This window comes from Schistocerca americana, chromosome 1 (assembly GCF_021461395.2).
Source record: "Schistocerca americana isolate TAMUIC-IGC-003095 chromosome 1, iqSchAmer2.1, whole genome shotgun sequence".
NCBI classification, from domain to species: domain Eukaryota; kingdom Metazoa; phylum Arthropoda; class Insecta; order Orthoptera; family Acrididae; genus Schistocerca; species Schistocerca americana.
In genome coordinates this window covers 877,384,314-877,398,265 of record NC_060119.1, presented here as the reverse complement: position 1 = coordinate 877,398,265, position 13,952 = coordinate 877,384,314, and the positions used below count along the sequence as shown (strand labels likewise).

Below are 13,952 nucleotides of genomic sequence, written 5' to 3'. Positions count from 1 at the left end.
CCATGGCAAATAGTCACGAAAATGCCAGGAAGTATTGTTGTCATCCTCATTGGTGGCTAACCTGTCCAGGCACTAGTCAATTCAGAGACTTCCTTTTCTGTAATAACTGAGTGAGGTAGTGCTGTGGTTAGCACAATGGACTTGTATTCAGGAGGATGATGTTTTATTCCCCATCCAGTCATCGTGATTTACGATGCCTGTGGTTTCCCTAAATCTCTTTAGGCAAATGACAGGATGGTTCATTTGAAAGAACATGGCCAATTACCTTCCCCATCTTTCCTTTATCCGAACCTGTGCTCCATCTGTAATGATCTCATTGTTGATGGGGTGTTTGACACTGATCTTCCTTTTTTTCTGTAATGTTGAATGCTTAATGTTGCCGGCTTAAGAAGACTATGTTCTGTGATATAAAAGCGATTGTGCAAAAAGTTGTAAATGGGAAATACATCCAGTCAGTAGTAACATCTATTACAATAATAATTGTCTGTGACAGAACATATACCTTTGTATTTGTAGTTTCATCAGAATGTGGTCATAATGTTATTCTGGGATGGAACTTCTTGCAAGCATCACTAGCAGTCATAGACCAGAAGATCGGGGCTCCAGAGTGTCGAAGCTATTCCAGTGAGCACACATTACAAAGGTTGCTCTGAGCAATTGTTTGCTATCGAAGGATTGTTATCCTGGCATCATCAAATAGATGAGTTCCAGTCATCATTCGAGATGCTCAGTTAAACTGTGAAGCTGTATCGATTGCAAAAAGCTACTCAGGCTTACAAAAGAAATGTACATGCCAGTGATGATCATGAGCACTGCAGGTGATCAAGAACTATGGATTGCTAATTGTCATGAGCAGCCACTGCTCATCCCTAGAGGTTTCTTCATGGGGACAGCCGAACCAATCCAGAAAGGGCAGCTTAATGCCACTGATGACGAATCATTCCACACTATCACTACAGACAATGCAGTGGAGAAATCCACTGTTTGCCAATAGGTTGTGGCCTTACCAAGTAGCAACATTGACAAGTGTTAGCCATTCTGGACCTATTTTTGCATACATTTAAATATGGAGTGCAGAAAAGACAGACCAAGTGACCCCTGGTAAAATACCATACAACAATGGGGATCATCCACCAATTAGCCAGTGCTCGTATAAGGTGTTGCTGGCTCAACAACAGATAATCTGTAGTAAGTGGAGAACATGCTGCAAGGTGACATCATTGAACATTCAGAGAGTCCTTTGTTCTCTTCGGAAGTCTTTGTGAAGAATGAGGATGGTACACGACATTTCTGCATCAACTAACAACAACTGAACAGGATAAGGAAAAAAGATGTCTGATTCACATTTATAACACCCTAGACTGCTTGAAAGGAATAAAGTATTTCTGAACAATGGACATACAGGAAGCCTACTGGCAAATCGATATTGAGGCTGACTGGGAAAAAGACTGCCTTCACAATTCCTGATGGTGTATATGAGTTTGAAATTACGTAGTTTGGACCACGTAATGCTCCGGTCACATTCCTGTGTATGATGCACAATCTGCTTTGAAAAGTTGGTACCTGGGTGACACTGTCCTTTTTTTTCCCAATATATGAAGAACATATAAATTACCTGATAACTGTGTTGAAGTGTGCCATTTTGTTGAATCGGAATTAACCTCTTGGGAACGTTCCTAAAGTTGACAAACAGGGATCGATGGATAATAGTTTGCACTGACAATCTCACTCACTTTTATGTCACCAAAGCTGTGCCGGCTGATGACGCTCTGGAAATTCAAGGTTCCTTGTGGAAGACACCATTTTGAAGCACTTAGCACTCTGATACTACTCTCTAATGCAACGTCACCCACAGGATAACTGCCTGCCACCCACAGGCAAATGGCCTCACAGAAGAGTTTAGTAGATGCACTCTCAATGTACAGTGATGTTGAGCAGAGAGATTTGAATGCAGTAGTACCCTTCGTGAAATTCACACACAACACAGTGAAGCAAGACACGACAGCCTTTGTACCGTTCTTTCTGTTTCAGTGGGTACACTGTTCCATTTCAACTGGATGACATTCAGTATGACAACAGGGAGCATTTCATCACCAGGACTAAAGAAGTGTTGTGGCTGGCTTGCTTATAGATCCTAGATGACCAGGGAAAATACTGAGAGCACTATAGCACCAAGCACCAGCCAGTAAAATTCAGTCTGGGAGTCTAGATATGGATTTTTACATCTGTGCAGAAAGTGGGTTTATTGAAAAACATATTGAAGCACTACTTTTGGCCATATCTTATCCTTCGTCATTTGTTGGCCGTCACCTATGAAGTCCTGGTATGGAGATAAATAATTGAGGACTCCCATTCAAGGATAATGAGGACCCATCTGATGGTCACGAAGCTTCGATGGGAGGGGCTACCTTTGATGTTTGTTATAGTGAAGAGGATGTGACAGCATCACCAAAACATGAGGATCTACCAACAGTGCCATATGGTGTGTCACTAAACAGAACCAGTGGGCTGCTGTTTCTCCAGGAAAGGGAGCAATGGTGGAAGTTGTGTTGCACACAGTATGGCATAGCTATTAGTGCCACTTGCCATCATGTTTGGGTTGCCAGTTCAAACCGAGCCTCCAGCAATTATTTGTTATTTAATATTTGTCATTTCTGGAGGTTTCTCAACATTTCTTATGTTCGTAATGTTTGTATATTCTGAAATATTCACTGTACATATGAATAGCAGCACTCTCTATCCAGGATGTAGTTTTGTTCTGGCTGTCTGTTGTTGTTCATAATAAACATGCTTCCAGTAATATTTGTTTTACTTCACTGATGATTCTGCTTTCAGATTTGGGCTTCATTCTGGTAAAAACATGACATCATATCAGTATCAACATCAGCTGCTAGTTGTGTTCTCCTGCCACATTTTCTCCTGTTTTGAGTCGAAGAAATGGTAGTAAAGATAGAATCTTAGAATATATGTTTATCTGCAGCATTGTTCCCTTTGAACATTATGCAACTTTAATGTGGGTCAAGGGATGCAGGTGTTGATACATGTTATGGGGTAAGAACATCATTTCTGGTGGCAGAATGGAATCAGTACACAGTAAACAGTATTGTCAGTGACAAATTCTGAAATTTGTGGATGTTTATAAACTACTGTTTCCCATACCGCATCTACATGGGAAACATCTAGAAATTATCTGACTTTACTAAAGTTTCCATCCATATTCAATACTAATACAAATGCTGAATCATTATTGCAGACTGCAAGCAGTGTAGAATACATATTTGAATATTGAAGTGGGTAGCTTTGGGTTGTATATTTTTGCGGCAAGGAAAAAAAAAAAAAAAAAAAAAAGAGGTAACATGGTTAAAATCAAATATGGCTGTGAATGGATTTGAACAAGAATCCTGTCTGTCATGATTACTGGTATTTCACTATCCATCAGTTTGAGAGAGACCTATCTGTACTGGCTATTGTTTCAGTTTCTCTGTAATTTTATGAATATGCTGTTCTTAGACCCAATTATTTCTGTTCATTTTTCCCATGTGTGTTTCAGCTACTTCTGTGCTATTTTAAGTGGATAACCATTTAGTGTGTTTCTGTAAGTGATTGCTGCTTCTGTTGACAGACCCACATTTCTTAACACTCCACACCTATTTACGCATACATTTTGACTCACACGTAGAAAAATAATTTGTTATGAATTATAAGTACTACTGATGTGTTTTTTGTTTTCTGTATTCGCTGAAGTGAATAGCAATTCAACACTTTTTACTTGACAACTGCTACATTTAAATGGAAACAAAACTATTAATGCATCTTCTGTAAGATATAGATTCAGCTAAAGTGAAGAACATCATTCTAATTCAAAATGCAACATGATCAGAGTCACTACATTGTTATGAGAAAAAAGGTAATGTGTTCGAAGACATTTAGAGTCAAAGTGTGTGCAGAAATACAAGTTCATGTTTGGATAACTTGACAAAAAATATCATAATGTATTGTGCTCACTTCTCATACCTGTCATTTGTTGTCAGCAGAAAACTTCGTGCTGTATATATTAATTTTACTTGCTTTACTATCAGTTTAAAATGTTTCTTTTTGGTGATAACTTTAATATGACAATAAGCTGGAAAAATGTTTTGCCACGTGTGTACTTCCATACTGATCTGAAATATTTTTGAATCGTGACTGAATATAGTCAGTAGCTTATCAAACTAAATTACTGTTGTTTCAGAATCTACGCAGTGGCACAACAGTGGTATGTGCACTGATTCGGCCTGAAGAAAAGAAGCTTTATGTAGCATGGCTGGGTGATTCTCAGGCATTGTTGGTTCGTCGAGAGAGGATGATGCTTTTGGTGAATCCTCATAAACCAGACAGACCGGTATGTATGAGACTGAATCTCTTAGTCAGATACTGTAATAATATTGGTAGATTTAGTATTTGTAGTAGTCCTCTAAAAAATCAGTTAGAAAAGCAGCAGTACTTGTATAACATTCAGTGCATTACACTTGTTGCATAATATATGAATTAGCTGTCATGAAGCCGTGATAGTTGTCGTCATTTCTGTGTGGTGAACTGATGAAAGTACTCCTTTATGAAGTTTTATTACTGCTGTGCACAATTTGACTGCAACAGTATGACATGACTTTACGAGGTCATTGATACAGGATGCTCGTGTCCTCACAAACCACTGGGTTATTAATGTTTTCCTAAATTGGAAGTATGAGTGGTGTAGATGATTGGTTGGTCATGTTTGTAGTCATATAAAGGAAAAGGCTAAACGATCATAGTTAGGAACAGTAAACAGTACATTTTGGAACCAACTGAAATCACTTAATGTCATCAAAGAATCAAGCAGAATTAGTGTGAGGACCTCTATGCATATATCCCACAAGCCACTGTACAATGGTAGCTCTTCCAGAATGACACAGTATCAAATTTGTACTAGCAAATTTCTTATTTTATTTTTCTTCCTGTTTTCGTATCCACAAGGGGGCCCTTAAGAATAGGTAATTTCTCTAATGCTGCAATTCTGCTATTTGTATCCCCTGATCCTGTTAGTCAGCAAAGAAAAGCTGTTGTGAAAAATTTGTGCCCAATCAGGCAACTACAATGAGACACCCAAAATGTCTTAAAGTTGGAAAATAATATGTTTTCCATTGTTTGAAAATAATGTATGCATCAGTTCACTCCATTCAGAGGTAGTATACTCGTCCCTGTACACGCATTTTCTTTTTTTAAATTTTTATTTCAAGAGAAATTTATGGGAACATTACAATCAGTGATGTGGTTTCCTTTGTTGTGAGCTTTATCATTCTTAGCTCTTTAAAGAAAATGTTTAAAACTTGCCAGTTGAAGAGTAGTTCATCTCCAAAAATTTGGTTGGAAATGTAACCAACAAGAGAGACGTAAAATGTTTTCTTAATTTGTGTGCTATCCGTAAAAGCTAATTTCACTGTACAAGGCATGTTCAGAAAGTAAGTGTGCTAGATCTTTATATTTTTTAAAGAAAAAATGTGTTTGAAAAAACAGGATTTGTTCATAAACTTGTTGACTATTTTCCACACAGTTGCATTCCAGTTCAATGCCATATGGTTTCTTTATGACCTCCTTGAAGAACTTTCCCACCAGCTCCTTGCACCACTTCAGAACCTCTTTCAGCACCTACTCATCAGCTGAAAATTTAATTCCACTCATGTGTGCCTTCAGGGAGGTGAAAAGATGATAATCTCTTGGTGCTCAATTCAGGGGAGTATGGGAGTTGGTTCAAAATGTCCCAATCAGATGAGTGCAAGAGCACGTTGGTGGCTAAGGCTGTGTAAGGACAGGTGGTGTTGAGCAACAAGCACACTCTTCTCATCAGCATTCCCATCCTTTTGTTTTGGATATTCCTTTTGAGTTATTTTAGGGTTTCGCAATATTCTTGTGCATTGATAGTCTCCTCCTGAGGTAGGAATTGATGTGACGCCACTGTGGTAACTGGTTTCCTTTCTCACCCCCCTCAGGTGTCTAATGTGCCACCCATGTTTCATCTCCAATCCCAGTAGAGCTCAGAAAATCCCAACCTTACAATTCAAGTCACTCAAGAAACTCGCAGGCACTGTCGACATGATTTTTCTTGTGCTGCTTTGTCAGCTGTTTTGAGACCGATCTTGCATACAGTTTGCGGTATCCCAGCACTTATGTGACTGTCTCGTATAAGAGAGTTCTGGGAAGTCCTGGAAGCATGACAGAAATTATGTTCACTATTAAACGGCAAGCTTCAGTAACAGTTTCCTTGGTTTTTGTACCAACTAATCAGTCAAAATTGAATGTCTTCTGGACCCTACAGTGTGAGTATACACTCACTCTGGTCAGGGGATTCCCCTTGCGGGCTTTCAAATAAAAAATGGTGGCTCTCAACTACATACCCTCAGACTCAGAGTTGAAATATGAAACATTTTGGCTGGTTTCGTTGTCTAGGGGATGGGATATGCAGTTGCCGTATTACATGCCAAATACTGCTGAGTCTACAGTATACAATATGAATACACACATGAATCGATTGGTCGAATGTTCCTATCACTCGGCAATTGAGAATTTTGAATGTAACATAGAATTTTATGAATGAAAGATTGCAATTAAATAAAATCTGCAGGTCCTATTTTAATGACTTTAAATGATGAGTACAATAGCAGAAGTACTTTCAAGAATTCAATTTATTTCTGCAAAACCCTTATTGGTGTCGATGGTCCAGCAATTAAATAAAATATAAGTTGAATAGCAGGGAAACAGTTGATTCCTACTTCATGTAATTAGTTATGAGCAACAACATAGCTCGCGAGATATTCACTTCTAAATGCATACTACGTCTTCACTGCAGAAGCCATGGAAATCTCACAAGTGCACAAGTCGGCACTACGAAATATTTCTATTTCCCGCGACCCCGCGCAAACTCTCAATACTATCCAAATATTTCCTGCGACCGTCCGTTGCGCCTTCCTGTCCTGCATTGCCCCGTGTGTCTCTCCATTGACTTAAGTAGTTGCCTACCATAGTAACGAGTGCTGTGATTGGCTAGAGCGCTCCCGTCATGTCTCCAACCCAACGCACACTCACAAACACATTGAAACACATACAAATTGGAATCAAATAAATATCCCTACAGCTAAGCCATAAACACGCTGTAACACATACACATACATAAACAAATTAAATAAACATATATCAAAGGAATAGAAGCTGAAGTGCTTTCTAAAACACAGTAAATATTTGACCAATTTCTTCATGAACAGTATATATATCAGATATAAACATAGACATAGATGAATAAATATATATTTATAAACATGTGCTACCATTTTTTTGTGTAACTGTGGAGTACTTATGACTTGACGCAATCAATAGTAATCGGCCACTTTGACCTCCAATAACTCATGTACAATTCAAGTTACGTGCCTGTAGTTCGTACCAATTTAGGTTTATACTAATAGCTTTCTAAAGACATGGTCATTAGGAGTTCAGAATCAGTATTTCCTTCTCATCCCATCCAGTAAGTCTCCCCTGTGCTGGAGTTCTGGGTGACTTTTCTGAACTCTACCCCTTTTCCTAAACCTCTCCAGTCCTTTCCCTTCACCCCTCTTCCTTCCCCTTCTACCAGAAGATGGAGCCACTGGCTCTGAAGGCTTGCATGTGTAAAACCCTTTTTGTGTGTGTGTGTGTGTGTGTGTGTGTGTGTGTGTGTGTGTGTGTGTGTGTGTGTATGTTTTCACCTGCTGCCACTCGGCGAGTAGATTTTTTATCTGTCCAACTACATTACATTAACAAAATGGAAAGGATAGGTTGCTATTCACCACATCAGATAAGCCATTGAGTTGCAGACAGGCGCAGAGAAAAAGAAAACTGAAATATTTAAGCTATCTGACAATGTCCTTTTTCAGAAGGAGTTATTCACATTCACTCAAGAATAACTCTTATGCACACACATGCCTATTCTCTCTGAGCACTGTATAACTACTTTTGAAGAAGGACTTTTTCTGAAAGCTTAAATATTTCAGCATTATTTTTCTTTGTGCCTATCTGTGAACCAGTGCCTCCTCTATGTGGTGAGTGTTTTTGTAGCTTTATACGACTAAAGTTTATGAATTAGAAACTGCTACTTGTAGGGTTCAAAATTTAAGGAATTTCTTCTGCATATCACGGTTGTGACGCATGAATGTAGGCTTTGTTTAACTTTAGCACCAAAGCTCTGCCAACTTAATTTGAACGATTGCATTCTGAATAATTTAAGAAAGGAAAAGAAGGTGAAAATGTAATGAAGCATTAATAAGTATCCACTTGATCTCCATAAATGGCCACTAGAGCTCCTTATTAGAAAAGGCTGAAGAATATTAACCATGTCATTTTTATTTGTAAAGATACGTTGATGATATGCATTAGGCAGCTTAGTGTTAATTCTTGATTGATAAATTTGGAAATGAGACACACACACAGTCTGAACTGATATACAACTGAAAAAATCCTGAGGTTGGGGCCCTAGCAAATGATATTGTACATCCAACACCCTAACCTGCAATGTCTTACAACATTAGATTAAATTTTAATATTACCCAATTAGAACTTCAGAGTGTGTGCTAGATTTGAGTTAAAGAGACACAAGTAAGCTCATGTGATGCATGCCATCTTAATCTTTGGATGATAAATTTGAAATCATGTGGTGGTAAGCGAATTTTGTTCTGTGTGCTAATGTTGTACTGTACTGTGTCTTCAGGTGCATGATGTTTTGCCACATACGCCTGGAGCTGGAACTTGTTTCCACAGTATACCAGTGCAAGCTTTGTGTTTGTGTACAATGACAATCTTTCATATAACTCCTTACTCACAAAATCAGTATATGGGTCCTTATTGACAAGCACTCGACCACTCCTTCACTTTTGCCACAGATTGGTGCAACAGTAGTGCAGTTTTGTTTAAAAGTGCGAGCTGCAATTGGATGGGCATCTGCCAGCTTATGCCATTCTCATAAAGACTTTATGTACTACTGCCCACTCACACGGAGAGAGAAAACTGATAACTTGCGCAAGAGTGCACACTGTTTTTGTTTATTGTTCATACTTCATGTGTGAAGAAGATAAACTGATTTTTGTTGTCAGTAACTTGCTGCTGAGATGCGTAGTGATGTCTTTCAGATAAAACGTTACTGAAGGGATGAGACACAAAACTCAAGAAAAATCACAGGTTGCATATGGAGGTGAAATAAAACGATGAGGGAGATAAAATGGGAGAAATGGGAGATTGGTGAGGGGGCAGGGAGAATATAAATTATTATAAGAAGATGGTCTTTAGAAATATATGGAAAGTAGAACAAGAGAGAGTTTTTGAGAAAATGGAGAGGAGTAAAGAGGCAAAAAAGAAGAGTAAGCTATGACCACTTAGGTATCAAAGGGCAGTTACATGTTAGAGAGCCAGTTCCCCTCTCTGAAGACTTTATTTCCATTATATCTTTCATTGTCCGTATTTCTTTCTTTCTTCACATTCCTATGCCTCCCTTGTTCTACCTACTTCTCTCTCTCTCTCTCTCTCTCTCTCTCTCTCTCTCTCTCTCTCTCTCTCTCTCTGTTGTGTGTGTGTGTGAGAGAGAGAGAGAGAGAGAGAGAGAGAGAGAGAGAGAGAGAGAGAGAGAGATATTTTTACACGTCCAACTTCTTTCTATTCATGGTCTGGTAGTGAATTTTCCTTACCCAAGTACTTCTGCATCTTCATTGATCATTTTTGTATATTTCTTGGCATTCTCCACTGAAAAAGCCAACAAAAACCAAAGCAAATAATATCAATACAGACAGCAATGAAATGTAACAATCTCAGAAAGTTCTGTGCTGATTGGTGGAAGTCATCGTAACCATTGTTAAAGACTAATTTACCAGTATGAAAATTCAGTTAGTTTATGAAAGGAATTGCCAGTGAGCAACAGTATTCCTTGTGAATGCATGTAATCTGTAAATGTCTTCTTCTGTATTTCAGACTGTATAACTGCCTCCCGTTCTCTTGTGAAAGCTGCAGAGAATATGTGAAAAATGAAATGGCCGTTTCTCTGGAAAGATGTTTTTCTATCTTCTACAGATTTGAAATGATTGAGCATTTTGTTAGGAATTCAAATCACTTCTGCATTTACTTCAGTGTAATACGGAGTTCTAGAAATGTATTATCACTAGTAGTCTTACTATGACCAACTACTCTTCTTGAATGTTATGTGGGAAATAAGTTAAAAGTAGATTCTATGTCTGGTCAGGAAAACAGCATGTAAAACGTAGTATTTGTGTCTCAGTGCAAATATTGCTCACTGCTTGGTTTGTGTGAGCATATTCCATGAAAGTGTATCCCATCTTAATATCCCTTACTGATCCTTTTACACTCTAAACATATGTTAATCTCAGCCAGTTTTGGAGTATGCACCTTATTCTGTCACCATATTGAGGAATACTGTATTTGGTGTTGGTTTCCAATAATAGAAATGACTGTTTAAAAATTTGCTAGTTGAAACACTGACACAGAAGCTTTTGTTGCCTCAAGACTAAAACTACACTATTGGCCATTAAAATTGCTACACCAAGAAGAAATGCAGATGATAAACGGGTATTCATTGGACAAATATATTATACTAGAACTGACACGTCATTATATTTTCACACAATTTGGGTGCATAGATCCTGAGAAATCAGTACCCAGAACAACCACCTCTGGCCGTAATAATGACCTTGATACGCCTGGGCATTGAGTCAGACAGAGCTTAGATGGCTTGTACATCATCTAACAGAACCTGTAGATAGGTCTCGCCTAAGTTAATTTTGGAAAAGAATTGGCCCCTGGCTAATTTTGCAAGTAACAAATGACTCTGAGCACTATGGGACTTAACATCTATGGTCATCAGTCCCCTACAAGTAACACATCAGTTAAAGGCAGAGGGTATGTGTCAATAACAGACTGTGCATTTATGGTAACTTTGAAGTCTCCACAAAGTTGGAGCTGATCTGACAGCTTTTTGGCCATCACCAATGGCATAGTGTACTCACTCATTGAAATCGGTACAAACAATGCCTAGTGGCATCAACCAAATGAATTCAGGCTTGAGTTGCTTGTGTAAGGACACAGATAAAAGCTGCACCCAGAAAAATGTGGTCAAGTTGAAGGTTTAAGCTCAATATGTTCTGTGAAGTTGTCCGCACACCCTAAACAATCAGAAAACAAATCCAAACATTCAGAGCATAATGAACATAATGAACCTAGGCTTTGATAAGGATCCTGTTCTGACACATAATGTACACACTGACTCATAATGTACACAGTCACTAAACAGAAAATTCAAAAACAATGAAAGCGTCTAACCTAAATAAATTCTCGGTATGGAGATCATTAACCACTGGGACGCCCTCACCACATGATATTTCATTAAAAATCAATTATATGATAGGATGAGTACAGGTTTACAAGCTTTAGCTGCAGTAAATTGACCGAGAACAGGGTTATATTATTTATTGTAGCTTATCAGACGGCATTTGATGGGATACAATGGTGGGGAGCCCAGGCATGCATATGTTTGAGAGATGAGGAGCGAAACAGCTGTTCCAGTGTCCACTTGCAGTGACAATGGTTTATGCAGCAAAGACATTGCAATAAAAAGCTTAGTCTGACACGCAGACAGTGACAATATAGAATGGATATCCACTTACAATTGTTCGGAGGAAGGTTCAAACCAAAGGAATGTAGCCTTTCATGCAACATTTGTAGCATGATGCCCACTGCATGGGTACGCTGCTGTCTCCTGTTTGTTTCACAGTGCAAGAGGGGCATGACGGAAGTACTTAGCAGTGCTCTTGTTGTTGTTGCTGACGGGGCTGTCTGTTACCCCCAGGTTTCCTGGTTTGCATGGATTCAACTTTTTCGGAGGTTTCAGCAATAATGCGACACTTATGGCTTAAATGCTGGAGCTCTGCTGCCCCAGCCCAGTAAGGCTGATCTGGCTGCTTAGGGCACTGGTAAAACTCAACGTGAGCAGCAATAGTAAAGGCTCTTGCAATGGTAAGAGGACAACCAACAACACATATCATCAGAGGGGAATGAGGCTGGTCCTGGAAAGGGGATCAACTGACAATAGTGGATATATGAAATGGGGAATCACATCAAAAACAAAGCCTTACAAATGGCCTGGTTCGTCACCCTGAGTGTTACAAAGTGTGGGCAGAACTGTTTTTATAAGCTGCTTTATCTTCAGCAGAATTGTTGTATGGCACAAATGGTGGTGGGTGCGTCTAAGATGGTGGAGCATGCACAGTCATTGTAGCTACTAGTTCTTCCAAATTGGTCGTAATAAGTTACTGCTAGTGGAGAAGTGACTGAAGTAACTGCTCCACGGAGACGTTACGTGAAAAACAGTCACTGAAGTTGAGCACATGAATATTTTTCTTATTGCCACTTGCGTTCTAACTGCGAACACAATAAGAAACTTGGTTATGAGAAACCAACCACTATTTATTTTGTCACTATGTGATAGCATACATAGACGGTTCAATAGTTACATGACAAATACATGAGTGGCCAGCAGGAGCTGGTGCACAAAAATATAAAGGGCATTTGCCCAGCAGAGCCCACTGGCTTTCTACTGCAGATGTCTAAGGGATGTCCACAGTCTCTGGTAGGGTACCTGGAGCAGCTGAATGATGCGCCATTCAAATGTGATGCACGCCATGGCTGTGGCTGTGGAATGTGTACTACATACTCGAGTCAATGAAGACAATAGTAATATTTCTGGCAGGACAATTCTGGAAACAACTGGAATATGAAATAGATAAAACCCCAAAGGAAGCATCATTTTACTACTTGAAGAATTCAGTGCTCAAGTGTGAAAAGGAAAGTAATTCTGGGAGATTGTGAGGGAGAATCTTACTGACAAAAGTACAAATCAAATGGCTGGAGACTTGGCAGAGTTGTCAGTCCAAAATTGATGTCTAAATGCTTCAGAACAATTTCTGGTAAGCAAAAGTCCCATAGCTTTCTAAACCTGATACTTGGAAATTCCATGCCAAAACATATGGAAATATCAGCGTGAAAGATGAAGAAATCATGAATGCCAAAGACGGGAAAGAATGAATTTTGAAACAGAACGCTGTATGTCAAAAAAATCTGAGTTATCCTTAAAAGAAATGTATACTGGAAAACTTAAAAATAAGTTGAAGACTAATGTAACTAAGCTTCAGCAAGATTGTTTGAATTACTTCCAAATGTGGGAGAAACGATCTACATCTACATAGATACTCCTCAAGCCACCATATGGTGCATGGCAGGGGGTACCCTGTACCACTACTTGTCATTTCCCCTCCTGTTCCACTCGCAAATAGAGCGAGGGAAAAATGACTGTCTGTACGCCTCTGTATGAATCCTAATTTCTCGTATCTTATCTTGATGGTCCTTAAGCGCAGTGTATGTTGGTGGCAGTGGTATTATTCAGCAGTCAGCTTCAAATGCCGGTTCTCTAAATTTTTTCAGTAGTGTTTCTCGAAACGAACGTCGCCTTCCCTACAGGGATTCGCATTTGAGCTCCCAAAGCATCTCCGTAACACGTGTTGTTTGAACCTAACAGTAACGAATCTAGTAGCCTGCCTCTGAATTGCTTTGATATCTCGAAAGTTGCCAAAAAATTGCTGAATGGCTATGACTCAGAGATTATGAAACATTACGTATGTCACAAAATCCCAGCTAGTAGAATCTTGTTGCGAAAGAAGGTACATATTATATTTAAAATGAAGAGAGATGCCAGAACTAAAAAGAAAATTGTAAAAACAATAATAAACACCAAGAAAGCATACAACAACCAGTAGCTAAAAGTCTGACACTTCAAAAAAATTCTCTCCCTAGAGAAAAAGTAATTTTTCATCTAATTTATATGAGGTGAAATGAATACTCCAGAAATTAAGAAAACA

The 13,952-nt window shown here is 38.9% G+C and overlaps 1 protein-coding gene across 1 annotated transcript in view; it reads left to right on the top strand.

Moving 5' to 3' along the window:
- The window catches only part of LOC124614112 (protein piccolo-like), a 1,087,733-nt gene that overhangs the window by 385,941 nt on the left and 687,840 nt on the right, over positions 1-13,952 (top strand). The window contains 1 exon segment of the mRNA XM_047142918.1: positions 4,232-4,381. Coding sequence (XP_046998874.1) covers positions 4,232-4,381 — 150 coding nt within the window.